This window comes from Carcharodon carcharias, chromosome 3 (assembly GCF_017639515.1).
Source record: "Carcharodon carcharias isolate sCarCar2 chromosome 3, sCarCar2.pri, whole genome shotgun sequence".
NCBI lineage: Eukaryota > Metazoa > Chordata > Chondrichthyes > Lamniformes > Lamnidae > Carcharodon > Carcharodon carcharias.
This window is the reverse complement of record NC_054469.1, coordinates 115,249,532-115,269,778: the sequence shown is the minus strand read 5'-3', so window position 1 is coordinate 115,269,778 and position 20,247 is coordinate 115,249,532. Positions and strand designations below refer to the sequence as shown.

Here is a 20,247-nt window from a genome sequence, read left to right as displayed (position 1 = left end):
AAATCTAATAGCAACATAGGAACTTTTTCAGATCTAAGGAATTTTGGAAGATTGCAACCCGTGCATCCTTTGTCTCTGCAGCCCCTTCCTTTAAAACCCTAGGATGCAGGCCAGTAGGACAGGCAACCTGTTAGCCTTTTGTTCCATTAATTTTCCTAGTACTTTTACTCTAGTGATCATGATTGGTTTAAGTTCCCTCTTTCCTTTTGCCTCTTGTTTTACGTCTAATCTTAGGATGCTTTTTGCGTCTACTACTGTAAAAATGGACACAAAATACTTGTTGAAAGCCTCTGCCATTTCCTTATTTCCCATTATTAATTCCTTAGTCTCAGCCTCCAAGAGACCAATGTTCACTGTCGCAACTTTTTTCTTGTAGAAACTTTCAGTGTTTTTATATTTCTCGCTAGTTTTCTCTCATACTCCAATTTCTCCCTCTTCATTATTTTTGGTCATCCTTTGCTGGTTTCTAAAATTTTCCCAATCTTTTGACCGACCACTAGTCTTAGCAGCATTCTACATCTTTTCTTTCATTTTGAAACCATTATTAACTTCCTTAGTTAGCTACGGATGGTGCATCCTTCTCGGAGAGCCTTTCTTTCTCAATGGAATGTACTTTTGTTGAGAGTTACGAAATACCTCCTTAAATGTCTGCCACTGCTTCTTTGCTATTTAAAAAGGGAGTTAGAGAGAAAACAGAGAATTATAGACCAGTCAGCCTGACGTTGGTGGTGGAGAAAATAGATTTAATAGCTGAGCACCTGGAAAATAGTGGCAGACTCAGACAGAATCAGCATGGATTTACGAAAGGGAAATCAGGTTTGACAAATCTACTGGAATTTTTCGAGAATGTAAATAGTAGAGTTGATGAGGGGGAGCCAGTGGATGTGGTTTATTTGGACTTGCAGAAGGCTTTCGACAAAGTCCCACATTAGAGATTGGCGTGTAAAATTAAAGTGCATGGCGTTGGGGGTAGTGTATTGAGATGGATAGAAAACTGATTGGCAGTCAGGAAACAAAGGGTAGGAATAAACGGGTCTTTTTCTGAATTGCAAGCAGTGACTTGTGGGGTACTGCAGGGATCGGTGCTGTGACCCCAGCTATTCACAATATATATTAATGATTTAGATGAGGGAACTAAATGTAATTATCTCCAAATTTGCAGATGTCACAAAGCTGGGCGGGAGGGTGAGCTGTGAGGAGGATGCAGAGATACTTCAGTGTGATTTGGACAAGCTGAGTGCGTGGGCAAATGCATGGCAGATGCAGTATAATGTGGATAAATGTGAGGTTATCCACTTTGGTAGCAAAATCAGGAAGGCAAATTATTATCTGAATGGCTATAAATTGAGAGAGGGGAATGTGCAACGAGCCCTGGGTGTCCTCATACACCAGTTGCTGAAGGTAAGCATGCAGGTGCAGCAGGCAGTAAAGAAGGCAAACGGTATGCTGGCCTTCATATTGAGAGGATTCGAGTACAGGAGCAGGGATGTCTTGCTGCAATTATACAGGGCCTTGGTGAGACCACACTTGGAATATTCTGTGCAGTTTTGGTCTCCTTATCTGAAGAAGAATGTTCTTGCTATAGAGGGAGTGCAGCGAAGGTTTACCAGACTGATTCCTGTGATGTCGAGACTGACATATGAGGAGAGATTGAGTTGATTAGGATTATATTCGCTGGAGTTGAGAAGAATGAGGGGGAATCTCATAGAAACCTATAAAATTCTAACAGGACTAGACAGGATAGATGCAGGAAGGATGTTTCCAATGGTGGGGGAGTCCAGAACCAGGGGTCATAGTCTGAGGATATGGGGTAGACCATTTAGGACTGAGATGAGGAGAAATTTTTTCACCCAGGAATGGTGAGCCTGTGGAATTTGTTACCACAGAAAGTAGTTTAGACCAAAACATTGTATGTTTTCAAGAAGGAGTTAGATATAGCCCTTGGGGCAAAAGGGATCAAAGGATATGGGGAGAAAGCAGGAGCAGGCTATTGAGTTGGATGATCAGCCATGATCATAATGAATGGTGGAGCAGGCTCGAAGGGCCGAATGGCCTACCCCTGCTCCTGTTTTCTATGTTTCTGTGTCTTACCTTTTAACTTATTTTCCCAATCCACTTTAGCCAACTCTGTCTTCAGACCCTTGTAATTGTCTTCGATTACATTTAACACACTAGTTTCAGACCCACATTTACCTTCCAACTGATTGTGAAATTCTATAATGTTATGACCACTCTTACCTAGAGTATCCTATAAGGTCATTAATTAATTCTGTCTCATTACACATTATCAGATCTAAAATAGCCTGTATCCTGGTTTGTTCCAGAACATATTGTTCTAAGAAACTGTCTCATACAATCCATAAACTCATCCTCGAGGCTGCTTTTGCCAATTTGATTTGTTCAATCTAAACGTATTTAAAATCTCCCACAATTGTTGCAGTACCTTTCTTATAAGCTCCATTATTTCTTATTTTATACTCTGTCTTACACTGTAGCAGCTATCAGTGTACCATTCCCATCAGTGGCTTCTTTCCTTTGCTATTTTTTATCCCGATCTAAATTGATTCTACATCTTGATCCTTTGAACCAAGTTCATTTCTTAGTATTGTACTGATCTCATTCTCTATTAACAGAGCTACCCTAGCCTCTTTTTCCTTTCTTCTTATCCTTCCAAAATGTCAGATAACCTTGAATATTCATGTTCCAGTCTTGGTCAATTTGCAGCCATGTCTTTGTAATGTCTATCGCATCATACTCATTTATTTCTATTTGTGCTGTCAATTCATCCATCTTTTTGCAATTGCTGCATACATTCAGATAAAGAGCCTTTAAGCATGTCTTCTTACCATTTTCCCTACTCTGATCTTATTTGCTGGCGAACTCTTATGTTTGTACACTCTGCCCCTTCCTGTCACACCCTTGTTATCATTGCTTGCATCATTAGCCAGCACTATTGCCTTGTCCTTTCTCTTTAACTTTCCAAATCTCTCCTTGTGTGAACTCTTCCCCTCACTATCATCTAGTTTACCGAATTCCCTCAGTTACCAAATTCCCAATTTAAAGTTGTCGACAGCCCAGCCAGCCAGTGAGCGTCTAGGTTTCTTCCTCCCTTCCTCTACCTCTTTCTGTCCTTGTTCCTTCTTCTGCTTCTTAGCTAGTCGCTGTATAAATGATGACACGTCTGTGCCCTCATGATAGCTAAGTTATGCAGCATGCAACAAACCATCACGAATCTTGACATTTGCTGCTGAGTATTGCATTGCCTCACCAGTGTAATCTGGTCCGTGGAAGTGTTGTTTCAGCATGCCAATGATCTTCTCTATTTTTTGTGGCAGTATTGTTTTCATTGCAGACTATTGACACACCTTTCGAGGTGATGCACCCTTAATCATCTAGACTCAGAGCTGCAGAGCCATACAGAAAGTCTGTAACCCTCCGTCATCCAACCTGCAACCACTTGGATAGCAGTCAAAAGTCAGGCACTAAATGAATGTCTAGACTGAGCAGATGATGATTGTGTGCATATGGCATTGTTTAATTTATGAATTTTGTTTATTTTGTAGTGGCCTTTATTTTTGTTTTGTGGTGAAGTCAAGCCTGTGAAGGTCAGTGACAGAGGGAAGGAATGTTCCGTTCTGGAGACTAAGTGTGGTGGCGGGCGGGAAAGCTGGCATGATTCCTGCTGGGTGGCAAGGTGGGTTGCCACATCAGATCATTCACCTCTCAGCTCATTATTTATTCTTAAACGACCAGCTCATCAAATCTCATGGCGGGGTGGACAGGGATTCATTGGGTCTGCTGTTACCTCAATGGGTCGAAGGTGCAACTACCATGTTTAAGCAGTACCCACACGCACACATTCACATTTTGCAGCCCAGGACTTGTTGTGGCAAGTGAAGCAATGGCCCTGAGAAGATCCAAGCCCCCTGCCCCCAAGTTCAGTGACAAGTGCCTGAAGAGACTCCTGCATGCAGTCCAGGACTGGCAAGAGATCCTCTATCCCAGAGATGGCAGCAGGAGGTCCACCAAACTCACCACACAGGCTTGGGAGGAAAGCACCAGAGAGTCAGTGCCCATGGACCTCAGAAGAGGACTGCAGTGCAGTGCAGGAAGATGATGAATGTTCTCATCTACCGTGCCAGGGTAAGTCAACCTTTTCCTCACTTTCAACTCTTACTCTGGATAAGGTGATCAGCCATTTGCAGGTTTACAGTCCACAGGGGATCTCCCATATTACCAGCAAAAGGGACATCACCACTGGTTCATTCGCACACATTTTAACATCATCATCCCTCCCGGGATCCTGTACAAGGCACATCTTCAGCCCTCACATAGGACCAATCTGCACACATACAAGCATGCACTCTTATCACTTACTTTTGCATCCGCCCTACTCACAATCTATCCATCTGTCTTTATGCAGGACAAGATCACCCACAGCAAAAGGGAGAAATCCCAGACTGGAGGGGGGATACTCGAGTTTAGGCCACTTACCCCCTTTCAGGAGCAGGCGGCAGAGCTCACTGGTGAAGACAGAGACCATTCTGCGCCAAGGATGTCTCAACAAACCAGTGAAGGTCCATCCAGCAGTCAAGGCCCACCCGCCAACATTGAGTGCTCTTTAATGTAGGTGACTCTCTAGCCAATCGTTAATTATCTCTTCTCTCCCTTTCCAGCAAGAAAAGGCACCAGGAAACCGCCAGCCAGCCCATCAGACCCAGCCCCAGAGCACCTTGGATGCGGAGGCTGAGGAACCATCTGAGGAAGACCCGTCACTGCGCTCACCTGCACCCTCCACTAGCGCAGAAACACACACTTCAGTGGGTCCTATCTCTAAAGCGGGCTCTGGATCACCATCTGGTGAGCACAGCACAGAAACGTGTCCACAGCAGATGGAGGCAGTGACAACCAAGGTGTCTGACATTTGGAGGACTCCTGGAGACCAGGCCCCCTGCTTCGTCTGAGTCTGGTGACAAGCTTCTGGAATCGGCCTTCAGAGAAATGTTGGAGCTCCAAAGGCCGGCAGGGAAACTGTAAAGCAGGGTTGTCAGAAGCCATCACCAGTTTAGAATGAAGGATGGAGGAGTCCGTTCATGTTCTGTCTGTTTCGGCTCCAACATGCGAGCGCATTGAGGGCACCATTGGAAGGTTGGCATCTGTCATGGAGACCCTGGACCAGCACTTTATACCGGATGGGCACTCAAAACTGCACATCATTGCTGTAGCCATGAGTGGCATCCATCGGTGGCTTGGCGAAAGACAAGAGGACAGAGCATGCCGATCTCCCTCCAGGCGATCCTTCTCCTCAAGGAGTCAGGGAGGGGCCCTCAGGCACCCACAGCGGAGGAGCATCAGCTGGACATCCCGGTGGAATCCACTCAATACTTTCCAAGGGTGTCCAGCCACTCCAAATGCCCTGTGTCTGTGATCCCGGCAATTCTAACTGTGCTCAGGCCGAGGAGGGTGCACCTGCTACGTCGCAGGAGACCCTTAGCAGGCCAGGGCTTTCCAGGCCTCGGGCCTCCAAAGGAAGCCCACCAAGGTCATCTCAGACAACAAGGTGTAGCAGTCAACAATCTGCCTGCACCTCTGGTGCAGATGTCAGGGACGCACCCTAGACATAACAATAGGATTAGAAAAATTTAGAAGTCCTAGGAGTCCAATGGTGTTCATTCATTTTGCACACGTGTAAATATATTTTGCTTTTCTGTATAAAAGTCTCATCTAGTGAATGACTCTTCCACCTAAGTGTAACACATGCCCCCGCTCCTCACTTATCTCCAGTCGTGTCCCTCAGGCCTATGGTGTTTCACTCAATCTCAGTTCAGTAAGTTACATTTATGTCCACAGAAGTGACATGAACAAAGCCAGTTGCTCTTTCAACATGGTGGTTGGGCAATTCATATTTAAGACTTGCGTCAGAGGATCGTATAATGTGACCTCATGATTATAGATTTTGGAGTTTGGTTTTTTATCCTGATGCTGCTACACTGAAGTCTGTCCTCTGTGGATGTTATAGGTTTTAAAGACGACCTGTTTTGGAGTCATTCCAACCAGGTACAATTTCAATGGCCTCCAAGTAATGTCTGTTAGGTTTGGGTGTGGGCTACAGTTTAAGTAATAGTCAGGGACTTCAGTCTTTCACGGTGGCCTGCAGCATTACGTTGTGACTACATTTATGGCTAAACATTACCTCTATAATAGTTCCCACTTTCCACTTGCATGATGCAGAGCAATGTGCCTAGTTAGCACTTAATGATTCTTGAAATGTCTGCCTGACGGCCACGACTATGTGATGTTATAGGTGTGTGTCTAGCCTCATGATGCCGGCCGATTACATGTGAGGATGCTGGTTTGCACCTTAAGGCCTGGCTAGCATGGCTTGATAAAATCTCTGTGCCAGTTCTTAGAAGGGCAGTCTACATGGTTCTCTGATTGTGACAGTGCCGCCAGTATCCTATGCTTCCTCGTCCATATCTTAATCTGCTAGAATGAAAACGTGGAGGGCTCTAATGAGATGAAAGTGAAGCTCCAGTACAACTGCTGTATGGTCTTTATTATCAACAAAGTTACTAAGTAATGCTTAAATGTGGTGTCGAGACTGACTGGGCCACCTCACTACTAGATGCTATGGCATCGCTGGATGTGAATTTGGGAAGCTCCTGACAAAGGCGGGGTCATGAGTGCTTGTCAATAATCAGACAATGGTGCTGCTGAAGCTCTGTCTGTACACACAAAGGCAAACTGACTTGTAGGCTCGCACCCATGATTGACAGTGTAAGATCATAGCGTTCTAAAGAACGATCTGTGGCACCTGTGAGTGACTCAACATAAAAAATTCATGCATGCTCCCAGGGTGCCTCATATGGACTTATATTATTTGCTTTCGGTGATCACAAATCAGCTGCAAGTTGAGAGAGTGAAAACCTTTTCTATTGATAAATGGTAGTGGCTGCTACCAGGGAGTTCTTAAGGCCACATGAGTGCTGTTGATGGCATCCAACGCCTGTGGGAAGCCAGAGACCTCTGCTCTGGCAGCGCAGCCTGGCGGGCTTCATCCAGGGAGAACTGGGCGTGATTGTGTGCCTTACTGAACAGGGCATCAGTGGCCTCTCATATGCATTTATAAGTGGAGGATTGTGATATTCTGCAGAGATCCCAGTGGAGCCCTGGAACAAGCCACTCATAAAAAAGCTGAGTGCACCAGTCACCTTTACAGCCACTGGCAATGGATGGCCTCCCAGTCTGTGTGGCATCAGATCCTCCCGAAGAATTTGGAAGATGTGAGCCACCACATCCTTTTGACATAACGGAGGCTTCTGTGCACTCTATCGCTCATTTGCAAGTGAGAGAGGTGTCTTTAGTACACCCTTGGTCACGTCAAATTTCTCTATGGAATTGATGTCTCTTCCTCTGCTTCTGGGTCTTTCTTGGGCCTCACTGGCCCATGTTCCTCAGGGTGAAGCTCTTCCCTTTGCCCTGCCTGATGGTGATGGGCCCTTCTTCTCCTCAGTTTCATGAAAGCCATGAAGAAGGCAGCATTGCCTCCTTTTGTCTGTGGAAAAATAGCTGGGAGACATTATTGAACCTTACCCTGCAATGATCACCTTCCATTGCCAAGATGTGGAGTCATTGTGAATCCCTTGGTCAGCCCTCATTCCAGGCGTTCAATCCCCCGGTCCTCCCTTGCAGCTGTAGCACAGCCTTAAGGATCACTGGTAGCTGAGTTTCTGCATTATTCTAATCGATATCCCTGTCTTCCCGCCCAACCTTTTTCTATGCCTGTCCCCATGCCCCCTGTTGACCTCATCCTTCCTCATCTTGAGGCCCTATGCACAGTGACCTTCCGAGACACCCCATGAGACCATTGAATGCCCCACTGTTACCAATCAGTTCTTCATTTACAGGCTGCAGATACCTCCCCTGACTGTCACCCAGTACCAAGCCACCAATGCCCAGGACCACACCCTGTTCACCATGCTGTGAATAACTGACACAGCACCGACAGACCCTCCCCCTCCCTGGACTGGGGGACTAAGACATGCGTGACAGGCATAGCCTTGTAGCATGGTGCACACTGCCCCGGGTTGCCTTTAATTTTTGGCCCTGACTACATGGTGCATACAGCTCTGGACTGCCTCAGCATTATCCCCCCTCTTCCTTTAAGTACCCCCCTCCTCAATCATGTGTCTTTGTCCACCCCATTCTTCCTGTGCTGCAGCCATGCCCCCAGTCGTGTGCCTCTGTCCACCCCTGTGCTCCTCTGCACCAGTCATCCCCTCCTCCCAGTCAAGCATCTGACTTCCTCTCCTACCCTTGCCTCTGTCCAGTCAACGCTCCCACTTCCTGTCAATCCTCCTGCTTCCCTTCCCACTGGTCTTGCCTGAGCAGCCTTAGCATAGAGTCGGAGCAGCTGCGAGAGCAGTGCAGTGAAAGATAGGCGATAGAAACAAACCATGAAGTCACGAGTGAAGTACAGCTCGCTAGGTGCATGCCATTTATATCCAGTGAGTCCAACTGGTCCATTAGTGATATGTTGAGAGACTGACTGATATGCGGGATTGGAGATGAAATTATTCAAAGACATTTGCTAGCCACAGTTAATCTAGACTTCAATAAGGCATTAAAATTAGCCACAGCCATGGAAAGTGCTGTTAGAAATTCGGAAGCTTTAAGAGATACACAAAATGGGACTGTCCATCTGATAGGGCGGGACAGACTGGCAACAAAAGGCACAAAAACATCGGACCCCGCAGAAAGGCGGGAAACGTCCCCTATGTACAGATCAGTAAAAAACCACAGTACCACTGTGAAAACCCACAAAATGAATGAGAAATGCATCCAGCATCCAGTGGGTGATCTACAATTCAATCTACAAGTCGAATGCTTTTTCTGCCACCGCTATGGTTACATAATGCGGCACTGCAGAGATAGGCTGAGACAGCATTTTAAAGACAAAGGGAGAAATCGTGAAATATGTCTCATAGAAGAACCAGAAGAAATAGAATCAGCCACATCCATTCATTATAAAGCCTGAAAGTGGCTAAAACTGAACCAATCCAAGTAGTCATTGTAGTCAATGGAAAACCCGTAAAGATGAAAGTTAATATTGGACCGTCAATGTCTGTCATTGGAGAGCATAGATTCAGATACTTGAATAAAGGAACCCTCCCTTTAAGATTGGAAGTTTTGGACACTAAAGTGAGAACATACACAGGTGAAGAAATAAGACTGAAAGGGATATGTCAAGTCAAGGTGCAGTATGAGGAACAGCCTGCAAAATTATCCCTATTTGTAATGTCAGACAGGGGACCGAGTGTTTTCGGAAGGAACTGGCTGGGAGAGATAAACCTTGAGGGCCCGCTACGTTTCCAATTGGAAACCAGAAGCATTACTGCAGGAAAAATGAATGCGCGAAGACCCAATTGGAGAAGCCCATAGAAGTGTTATACCAGGACAGAGTTCAAGCTGAAGTCAGCATCCTTCGAAAAGAAAAGGAAAACCTATTAAAGGACTTTTGTGCACTACAAGATTCAATCAGCTCCCAACTTATGCCACTGAAAAGATATAAAGAAAAGGAAGAGTTAAACCTGTCTCTGGCCGAATTTAGGAACGAATTAGCTGAGAAGGGGCAATGATATGAGATTTCCCAGGAAACTATAAATGAGAATAGGAAAGAATTGAAAGATCTGAAGCAGCAGCTGCGTAAAAGCCTTGAAGTTTTAAAACTAGAAGGCCCTGAATTCTCAGAAGGGCTGTCAGAAAACCCAACAATTAAGCTCACTCACATTTAGCTCGTGCCTGAACCTAGTTCAGCCAACAGCAAAATTAAACAGAAGACCAAGATATGAAACAGTGCTACCAAGAAAAGGACACAGAGGAAGAAAAAGAGGAATTATTGATAATCCTTGAAAAGAAAAGCAGAAACTTTTTTTCTTCCTTTTCCTCTTTCTCCTCCCTTCACACCTCATGCAGCTCGCCGTGTGTTGCTTTGTGCTTGTTGCCCTTTATCTGTACCAGCTTGGAGGGGAGGGGCAGCAGGAGTGAATGTGATCGCACCCAGAAGATGATGAAATCATCCACTGAGGAACCTAATGGACAGCTTTCCCCTGAAAAGGAAGACTTGAAAAAAGCAACCGAGGTTGCTGAACTGCAACACTCAACTCACCTGAGAAAGCTTCCTGAGAGACTTGATTTGTAAATAGTTATTAGTGTAAATAGTTCACGTTATTAAGTTTGTCAACTGTATTTTTTAAGTAAAGGGGGAGGGATGTGGTAAAGTGGAGTACCATGTACCTTTAAGAGAATGCAAGTGGACTAGCCATGTGACACTGCTAACCAATCAATGTTTAGTGCGGGCTACTGGTTAACTCTGAGTCTAGAACTGGAGGTGGCTGTGGGAGTACACAAGGATTTAGTGCTCTGCCTCCTGTTGCAATAAACAATCACAGTTCTTATGTTGATCTTTTTCCGTTATTGATAGCGAGCATCAACTAACAGGTATATATGAAGGCATACAATTTGAGTTTACTCAACTAGTGAACTCATAGACTCAAGACGTAAAATTGGGCAAAAAAAACTTTTGTACAAATGTTGTGGAGTAAAAATCATACTTTAGTGTAACCATTTTCGGCTCCTTTTTGAGAGCTAAATTTGTGGCAAGGCAAGGTTTTATTAACATATGTGCTATGTTTTGGCTACTTTGATTGGGTAATTAGTTGTCAGCAGTTGAGCAGAAATAAGGAGGAGTAGGTGGTTTTAGCTTCCTTCATCTCTTGGAAAGAGTCCCTCAAATTCCTGCTTCTGCTCACCAGCCTTGTTGCTATTCCTACCCCTCCTGAAGTGAAAGTTAGTGTAGTTATTAAAATGAGGTCCAGATGGGCCTTGGCACCTTCCAAATTTCGAGGTACACTTCCTGTTTTGGCCTCCTTCACACTTATCCCGCCCCAAGTTAAAAGCAACCACATAGTGTAATGTATTGAAAAAGAAAGGAAGCACAAAATAAAGAAAGGCAATTGATCCACCAAATTTATTTCTCCCGTAATCATGGTTTTCACAGTGGTTTGGTGTGGTTGACGCTTACAAACAATGGCTGTGTAAACCCAAAACTTTCCGTGCAGTCCGAGCACAAGTCAGCCCATTTAAGTAACCCTGTGTGCATGGCCAGGCAAAAAAAATGTTGCTTACAAAGTTTGAGAATGCCTATTCTTGTTTAATTAGCGACAACAAATATTGCTATTAAGTAAAAAGTAACAAGGAATAGAAATGTAAAGCCTGAATTTGCTTTATCTTTCTGCACAATATAAATTTAGGGCAGGAGATTGAGTTCGGCAAGCAGGGAGCAGGGCCCACTCGCCGACATGTAAAATGACACGGGGTGACGTCAGGCGGAACTCCCGACATCATCCCGCATCATTTCAAATTTCAGGTCAGCGGGGGCACAGCCAAATCGGCTGTGCACCCACCGACCTGTCAACGGCCAATTGAGGCCATTTAAAAACTAATTGAAGTAGTTAAAGGACCTGCCCATCCAACCTTAAGATTGGCGGGCAGGCTGGGAACCCTGGCGGGCTTCTGAAAAAGCATGAAACCTCATCCACGGGCAGGATGAGGTTTCATGTAAGTTTTTAAAAATTTAATAAACCTTTAATTAAAAGTGATGGATATGTCCCAACTTATGTGACAGTGTCACATGAGGGGACATGTAGGGAAATTTTATTTTTCTATATCTCACATTTTTGAATTTGGCGCCGATCTCCTTGAGGCACCACTTAGCCTCAGGGAGATGAGTGAGCTCTTTTGCACACATACTTGAAAGAGCGCACTCCCAGCTGAGGGAATCCCCATCACCCGCACAGGGAGCACATAGCACTTCCTGGCGGACATCACGCTGGGTGGGCCCTAGTTGGCCCACCCACGTAAAATGGCGGCACACCCGCATGCTCCCATTCCTGAACTCTTCCCCCCCCCCCCCCCCCCCCCGCTCCTCACCCGCAACAGGGGGGAAATTCTTCCCTTAGCATTTTTGGTTTTTAACTGCAAAAGTAAAACAAATCCTTGAAACTACTAGGCGTTGTTAGAGATACACAAATGACACAATAAAGCTGATGGTATATGCCATTTCCTTATCAAATAGTAATAAAAAGAATTAGCTTGGTAGCTGTAAAGAAAATGCTGTACAGTCATAGTAGTAGTCATAGCAGCTTCACAATTTCCTCCAAATCTGATGGCAAGAAAGGTGGTTCAAAAGTTGTGTCCTCTCCCAAACCAACGTGCTGAGCGTCGAGATGCTGCTCACTCTGCTGGGCAGGACAGGTCATAGTTTGCCTGACACCAGACACCCAAAGCAACTGCTCTATTCGGAACTCGGCTGTGGCAGGAGACTCTCAGGAGGACAGCAGAACCATTTTAGAGATGTCCTCAAAACATCCCTGAAGAGGTCAAACATGACCTCTGACTCTTAAGCATCCTTTGCTTGTGACTGATCAAAATGGGGAAGGTTCACTTGGAAAGGCATCAAACACATTGAAAGACGTCATTGGGAACACGCAGAGGCGAAGTTAAGGTTTTAGACAGAGTGTACAAACCTCCCATCAACTCATATAGCTGACTCATCATGCACACCTAAATGCATGTGGCAGAATATGTAAATCGCACACTGGACTTATCAGCCATTTCGGAGCCCATCGTGCCAGAGTGGAAGCAAGTCATCCTCAATCCTGAGGGACTGCCTAAGAAGAAAAACAATAGATGTAGTGTGTGTGTCCCTCGTACCTGAGAGTGACTCTATCAACAGAGAAGGAAGTATAATTCATGTTAGATGACTGTAGTGATGACTATGAAGATCAATATGTGATAGGCATTGTGTACCAAAGGCTCATGCTGCCACAATTCTGGGGGGCTGTCTTGTTGACCTACAGCACTGCCAGTATGGAGCCCAGATATAAAAAAACAGAAAGATAGGCAACACCAGAGGGATTGACAGGCTGTACAATAAACACCTTCAGTCTTCTGTGTCCTTTATATTACAATTTTCACATCCTCTTAATCAAGATGCTACACCACCCAAACAATATACTAGATGATTGAGCACTGAATGCCAAGTTTATTACTCCACTAACTTTGCTAAACCGTGCTGAGGCTTGCTACTATGTTAAAACAGAATGTTGCCCTCCAATTGTAAGTTTTTTTAATGAATAAAAATTATTATTTTTTAAATAATTTCAGGTGAAAACACTGGATTGCTAGTTAGCTCCCAGTTATTGGATGCCATCCCTTGTAATCTTTGAGCACCACAGGCACATTTTTCAACATATGCTAAGAGAATGTAGTATAGCATTAGAAAATGTCTCCAGAAGGCTGTGAAAATTCACAACGCCCAGTCAAAGGAATTGAAAAGCAACACTGAATAACAATGTTCCATTTAAAATTGAATGGGGTAGAAATTACACTTCTGTGCTAAGTTACCCACATTCTTCTGCCAAATCACTTTGATGGATAGAAAATCACAACCTTTGTGGGTTATAATAATAGAAAGCTGGCATGGAATCGTGCGTACAAACCTGTGGCCCTTATGTTAGGTGCTGTATACACGACTCTTTGAAACTTTAATGTTTTGTAAACAAAGATTTGCACCATCTGTCAGTGTTATATGTGTAATGTTTGTTTAAAGGTCACAATGAAGTTACATGTTTCGCCTCTCTTTGTATGTGCATGTGTGTGTACATACAAGTGTGTGCTTGGCAGGATTAATTTTTAAAAATCCCTGTTGTATTTTTTTAAAAGTCTCCAAAACTGCAGCTAAAACCTGCGGCCTTATTAATCTGTTAATATGAACGTCAATGATTAATCTAACTTTTTTTTTGGTTTAACATTTGTTACACCTTGGCAAATGATTTTGATTGGAGCTTGTTTTTGCTTTTTCTCTAAATGAACAAATACTCATTTGAAAAGCAGATTGGTTATGTGACCAATAATACAGGAAAATAAAGTAATGGAATAGAGAAAACTGATTTGCTACAGGAAGTGTGGTTTAAAACCTGCTGATTAATTGACCCAACATATGCATGGCAAATTACAATTACATGTTTGTCTTAAAAAAAAAATTAAAATCAAAATCTGAGTTTGATTTATGCACAATTTAAGTAATTATTTAGTTATCTTACCAAAAATAAATTTAAAGTTTACGCAGTGTAGCAAATTATGTAAATGCTGAGACGCTTATGTTGGTGTTGGAGGAAAAGAGTAAAGTATCATGTTTTAAATAGATTTGTTTTTCTTACCTTTGTAGTTCTCCCTAGGTGAATGTTTGACAGTGAGAGATAAGGGTTCCAAAGAATTATCTATAGGTACAATCTAACTTAATAGAAACCTCACCAGAGCAATTCACAGCAGAAAAAATATGTATTTTATTACAACAGAAAGTAATTTGGATCCTCTTGATGTTAAGACTGGCTTTATTACAATCTCTGTACTGAAACTGATGTTTCATTTAATTCCAATGGAAGTGGCTTACTCCACCATAACCTAGATTTTTGTGTTTAAAAATCTACTGTAAAGACATTACACTGTTCAAAATGTACTATTTTCCCCCTTCCAAATTCTTTTTAACTATTTTCTGCTCTGCATTTCTAAATTTTAGCAATTCTCTTCTCTTCCCATTTCCACTAGAGTTGTTGGCTCCTTGCTGGGGTCAGATACCCTCCAATACCTCAGCCAATGGCCATTTTTCATGTGTGAGTCTAGGCAATGAGTGTTGGAAAGCTAATTGACTGCAATGGACATCATATTGAAACTTGATTCTGTCTTCACTCAGCACCTAACATGTGCTTTCAAAGGGAGTTGCAGGAAACGTTAATGAGTAACTGATTTTCCCCTTCCTAACTCAGATGCACTGAGTCCATACAGTGTCTGTGTTAATATCCATGAAGTTGCCAAAAATAGAATGTCGAATAGAAAATGGAAGGCTATTATTGAAATATAATTCCTAAATAGAAAGTTGGTACACTATTATGCAGAGTCAAATCTCCAGAATTTGGTGCTGCTTTTGAAGCTGTATCCAACTGGTGGAATCATCACTTGATGGTGTCTATTCTGTATTTGTGAGGCTGGATAATGAATTTGCACATTTTATGGTGAATTATGCTGCTTCACATGCCACATATGAGGAGTTCCTGACCCCGGTGCATGAGAAGTTAGACCAAGGTGTTAATGTCCTGAAAGTTAGTCGGTGAATAATAGCACTGGAGCCACTATTAACTCAGTCTTACATTTATTTACAGAGTTAAACATTACATGCATACATCTCCTAACTCAACCATACCATAGTTTTAATAAGCCACAGAATATCAGAATAGTTACTGCACAGAAGGAGGCCATTTGGCCCATCATGCCTGCACCAACTCTCCATAGGAGCAATTTACCTCGTGCATTCCTCACCTTCTCCCCACAGCCCTACACATTTTTTCACTTCAGTTAATAATCCGATTACCTCTTGAATTCATCAATTGAATTTGCCTTCACTGCACTCTCTGGCAATGCATTCCAGATCCTAACCAGTTGTTGCATGAAAAGATTTTTCCTTGTGTTGCCATTACTTCTTTTGCCAATTACCTTAAATCTGCACCCTCTTGTTCTTGATCCTTCCAACAATGGGAACAGTTTCTCCCTATCTACTCTGTCCAGACCAGTTATGATTTTGAATATCTCTATCAAATCTCCTCTTAACCTTCTCTTCAAGGAAAGTGGTCCCAACCTCTTCAATCTGTCTACGTAATTGAAGTTTCTCATCCCCAGGACCACTCTCATGATCCTTTTCTGTACTCTCTCCAATGCCTTCACATCTTTCCTAAAGTGTGGTGCACACAACTGGGTGCAATATTCCAGTTGAGGCAGAACTAGTGTTCGGTACATGTTTAACATAACTTACTTGCTTTTATACTCTATACCCCCTATTAATAAAGCCTAGGATGCTGTAAGCTTTATTAACTGCTCTCCCAACCTGTCTTGCCACCTTCAATGATTTATGCACATATACACCCAGGTCCCTCTGCTCCTGAAGCCCTTTTAGAATTGGGTCCTTTATTTTATGTTGTCCCTCCGCATTCTTCGTACAAAAATGAATCACTTCACACTTCTCTGCTTTAAATTTCATCTGCCCCTTATCCACCCATTCCACCAACCTGTCTGAGCCTTTGACGTTCTTCACTAATCCCACAGTTCATAATGTTTCCAAGTTTTGTATCATCCACAAATTTTAGAATTCTGCCCTGTACACCAAGTTCTAGGCCATTAATACATATCAGGAAGAGCAAGTGTCCGACCACCAACCCCTGGGGAACTCCACTACAAACCTTCCTCCAGCTTGAAAAACTGTTTCCTGTCACTCATCCAATTTCGTATCCATGTTGCTACTGTCTCTTTTATTCCATGAGCTATCATTTTGCCCACTAGTCTCTTGTGAGGAACTTTATTTGCCTTCTGGAAGTCAGTGTACACCATATCAACACCATTACCCTAATCAAATTTCCTTGTTACCTCATCAAAAATTCTAGCAAGATAGTTAAATATGATTTGTCATTAAAAAATCCTTGCTGACTTTCCTTAATTAACCTGCATTTCTCCAAGTGACTATTAATTTTGTCCTGATTTTTTATTGTTTCCAGAAGCTTTCCCATCACCTAAAGTTAAACTAATTGGTCTGTAGTTGCTGGGCTTATCTTTACACTATTTCTTGAACAAATGTGTAACATATGCAATTCTCCAGTCCTCTGGCACCAGCCCAGAGTCTTAGTAATGCTGCAAAATTATGGCCAGTGCCTCCATAATTTCCACTGTCACTTCCTTCAGTATCCTTGGATATGCCTCATCTGGCCCTGGTGCCTTATCAACTCTAAGTACAGACAGTCTATTCAATATCTCCTCCTTATCAATTTTAAACCTTTCAAGAGTCTGAATTACCTCCTCTTTCACCATGGCCTGCACAGCATCTTCTTGGCAAAGACAGACGCAAAGTATTCATTGAATACTTCAGCTATGTCCCCTGCCTCCATGAATAAATCTCCTTTTCGGTCCTCAACTGACCAATGTCCTCTTCTTGCCACCTTTTTACTATTTATATACTTAAAAGAAAACGTTTGGATTTCCTTTTGTATTAGCTACTAGTCTCTTCTCATACTCTCTTTTTGATTCCCGTATATGCTTTTTCACTTCCCTGCTGAGCCTTCTATATTCAGCCAGGTTCTCGGTTGTCCACCTGACATCTGTCATAAACACCCATTTTTTTCTTTCATCTTAATGCAATGATGAGTGTCATGTCCCTTATTCCTGGTGCTGTTTTCTTGGCTTCTGCTTGCAATCTTGTTGCTTTTAAAACTGATTTGGTTTTCTTATAATCTTGTTTTGTCATCTAGGGAGCTCTGGATTTGTTTGTCCTGCCTTTCCAGTTGGTAAGAGTATACCTTGTCTGTGCCTGAACTATCTCTTCTCTAAAGGCATTGTTCATTGTTCATTTTGCCTACTGACCTTGATCCCATTTGATCTGCCCAGATCCATTCTCACGTTATGGAAGTTGGCTTTCCCCCAGTTAATTTTTCTCACCCCCTTTTCCATCTGTCCCCTAAAAGTTCCCTTATTGCCACTTGATCCACTTGGCCTACCTCATTCCCAAGAACTCGTTGGATATTTGTCTCTTTATAGGTGCTAAAGTGAAACTCCAGTTAATGCCCATCAGCTACATACAATTAAACAGAATTAATATACAATTAAGGTAAGGTCTTGTCTTCTCACAGGTGATTGCAGAAGACTCCCCAGTACTATTCATCAAAGAGCAGGGAGTTCTTGTGGTGTCTTGACCAATAGTATCCCTCGGCTAACACTAGCAAAACAGATCATTTGGTCATTTATTGGACCTTGCTATGTGGAGTTTGACTGCCTTATTTACTATGATACAACAGTGACTACACTTCAAGTGCTTATAGCCAATTAAATATTTTGGTGATGTTCTGAGATCATGAAAGGAGTATATGCAAGTTCTTTCTTTTTTCTTTTCTTGCTGTCTGTCCAGTGGGGGTAGAAACCAGCACTTGTTAATTGTCTAAAGATCATTTAATGATTATCCTCCTTGGTCTCTTTGGAGTCAAAGAGGCTTCAAGATAACATGCCTGGCAATAGGAGATTGGAAGTAAATCAACCATATGTAGCAGTGCAATTGATTGATAAGTCAAAACAGTCTACTTATGGTCCAAAATACATTTGCAAATCCCAGCTAAGTATTGATCAATGCTCCACAAGAGGAGAATGTCTCTTTACATTTCCTAATTTTCATCCAAGTCTGGATCAAGGTCGACTTCTGTGGTGAATTTCAGATAAAAGAAACCATAAATAGCCACAAGTAAAATCACAATAGCTGCAATGATGAGTGTCACATCCCTTATTCCTGGTGCTGTTTTCTTGGCTTCTGCTTTCAATCTTGTTGCTTTTAAAACTGATTTGGTTTTCTTATAATCTTGTTTTCCTATTTGTTTCCGGTAGTGATGAACCAGGAAGTTGGATCTGTCAATAGGATTTGAGATTCTTCCACTCAGGTCCATTTAACCATTTGTATGCATTTAGCATCTGTTGTTACTTGTTTCCAACCTGAAAGTCCTTACAAGCGTTTATACTATGCTTCATTAACTATCAGTGATATTCAATATTATATTTTATATGGATGGCTAGACTGTTAGTGCGATACATATTATTATCTATATTGATAGCCGAAATCAATCTGTGTGGCTCTCAAAAATTGAATGTTATAGAAATGTATTTAATCCTGGCTATAGAATGTGGCTGAAAGGTAAGCTTGATCTAAACAATCATTTTTCATAAAGTTAAAAATGGCCTCTATCTGATTTCCTGAAGATAAAAAGTGTATTTTGGATCCTGTGATGTCAATGATGAAATCATGCTATAAGACCAAAACTGCCTCAAATGCATGGATCAAAATGACTCAGGCAAAAGTTAAACTGAATAATCTTGATGAACAAAATGATCATGGATTAGCATTTGGACTAAAAGGATACAAAAACTTATCAATCACATGACTCATAGATGATTCCCCTCTCATGCTGTTAATTAAATACATCCCAGTCAGGGAATTGCTGGAAAAAAGCTAGGGAAAACAAATCATGAACAGAAGCACTGTTGCAAATACAATAAACTATTAGCAAGTCTTTAAGGCAGCTTTTGCATTATATTTTCTGGCTCTAAAAAATGCAGTTCACATCCTAAATACATTGACATGATGTGTATATTTCTTGTTTTATAGGATACAGTTCATCACCATACCCCTATAAACTGCTGCAACTCTTCACTGGTGGGATATTTAACAGAAATTACAACAAGAAGTATCAACCTATTAGATTTGTTGTACCATCCTCTACCAAGAAGGTAAAGAAAATTAGAGCATTTGTATTTAATTGTGGGGTAATTGACAGCATTGGGCATGCTACTGACACAAAAATTATGAACCAAGTGAACTCTTTTGCATTGTAATATTCTATAAGGGCTCATTTCAGTTCTCTCACTTTAATGTGAATCTTTGTATGGGAGTTGCCAGCAAAAAGCTATGGGGAATATGAAAAATAAGTCTTTGGTCTTTGTCTGCTACAGCATTGGGATAAATACAAAACAACATGATAGGTGGCTGATCGCTGTGTAATATTGAAATAATTTTTAACTTGTGATTTCACATTGCAGCTCTTCCTTTTTCTAGGTCTCTCTTTGCCTCTGTGATCAGAATTATTTACAGTACTCCATATGTGATCTAATTAAAGTTCTCTATTTTCCAATTCTTGGAAGTACACCCTGAAATTTGGTTTGCAATTTCTAACCTTATTAATCTGTGTTGCTACTTTGTGATTTGTGTGTTATACCCTTTACTCATCTAACCCACTTAGACTCTTATTTTCCAAGGAGTGTGTGGCCTCCTTATTCCTACAAAAATACAGCATCTCTCACATAGCTATACTGAGTTTCATTGGACATTTACACATCCATTAATGTCTTCTTTTATTTTGTGCAACCTTCCTTCATATTAATTATACCCCCAAATTTGGCACTGCCCTCAAATTTTGAAATTTTACTTCCAATCGCCATGTCCAAATTGTTTGGGTAAATAGTGAACAACAGCACCGATCCTTGTGGAATATCAGTTCCCACTTTTTGCCAGTCTGAGTAACTACCTTAATCCCTGCTTTGAGTTTTCTA

The 20,247-nt window shown here is 42.2% G+C and overlaps 2 protein-coding genes across 2 annotated transcripts in view; one reads left to right on the top strand and one right to left on the bottom strand.

The window, feature by feature from the left end:
• The window catches only part of si:dkey-256h2.1 (uncharacterized protein LOC337520 homolog), a 266,626-nt gene that overhangs the window by 169,917 nt on the left and 76,462 nt on the right, over positions 1-20,247 (top strand). The window contains exon 9 of the mRNA XM_041185101.1: positions 19,307-19,428. Within this exon, the coding sequence (XP_041041035.1) occupies positions 19,307-19,428 (122 nt within the window). The remainder of the gene's footprint in view (positions 1-19,306; positions 19,429-20,247) is intronic.
• Positions 18,315-18,590, bottom strand: LOC121275715 (triple QxxK/R motif-containing protein-like). The gene has a single exon (XM_041183305.1). The coding sequence runs from the start codon at positions 18,588-18,590 to the stop codon at positions 18,315-18,317; it is 276 nt and encodes a 91-aa protein (XP_041039239.1).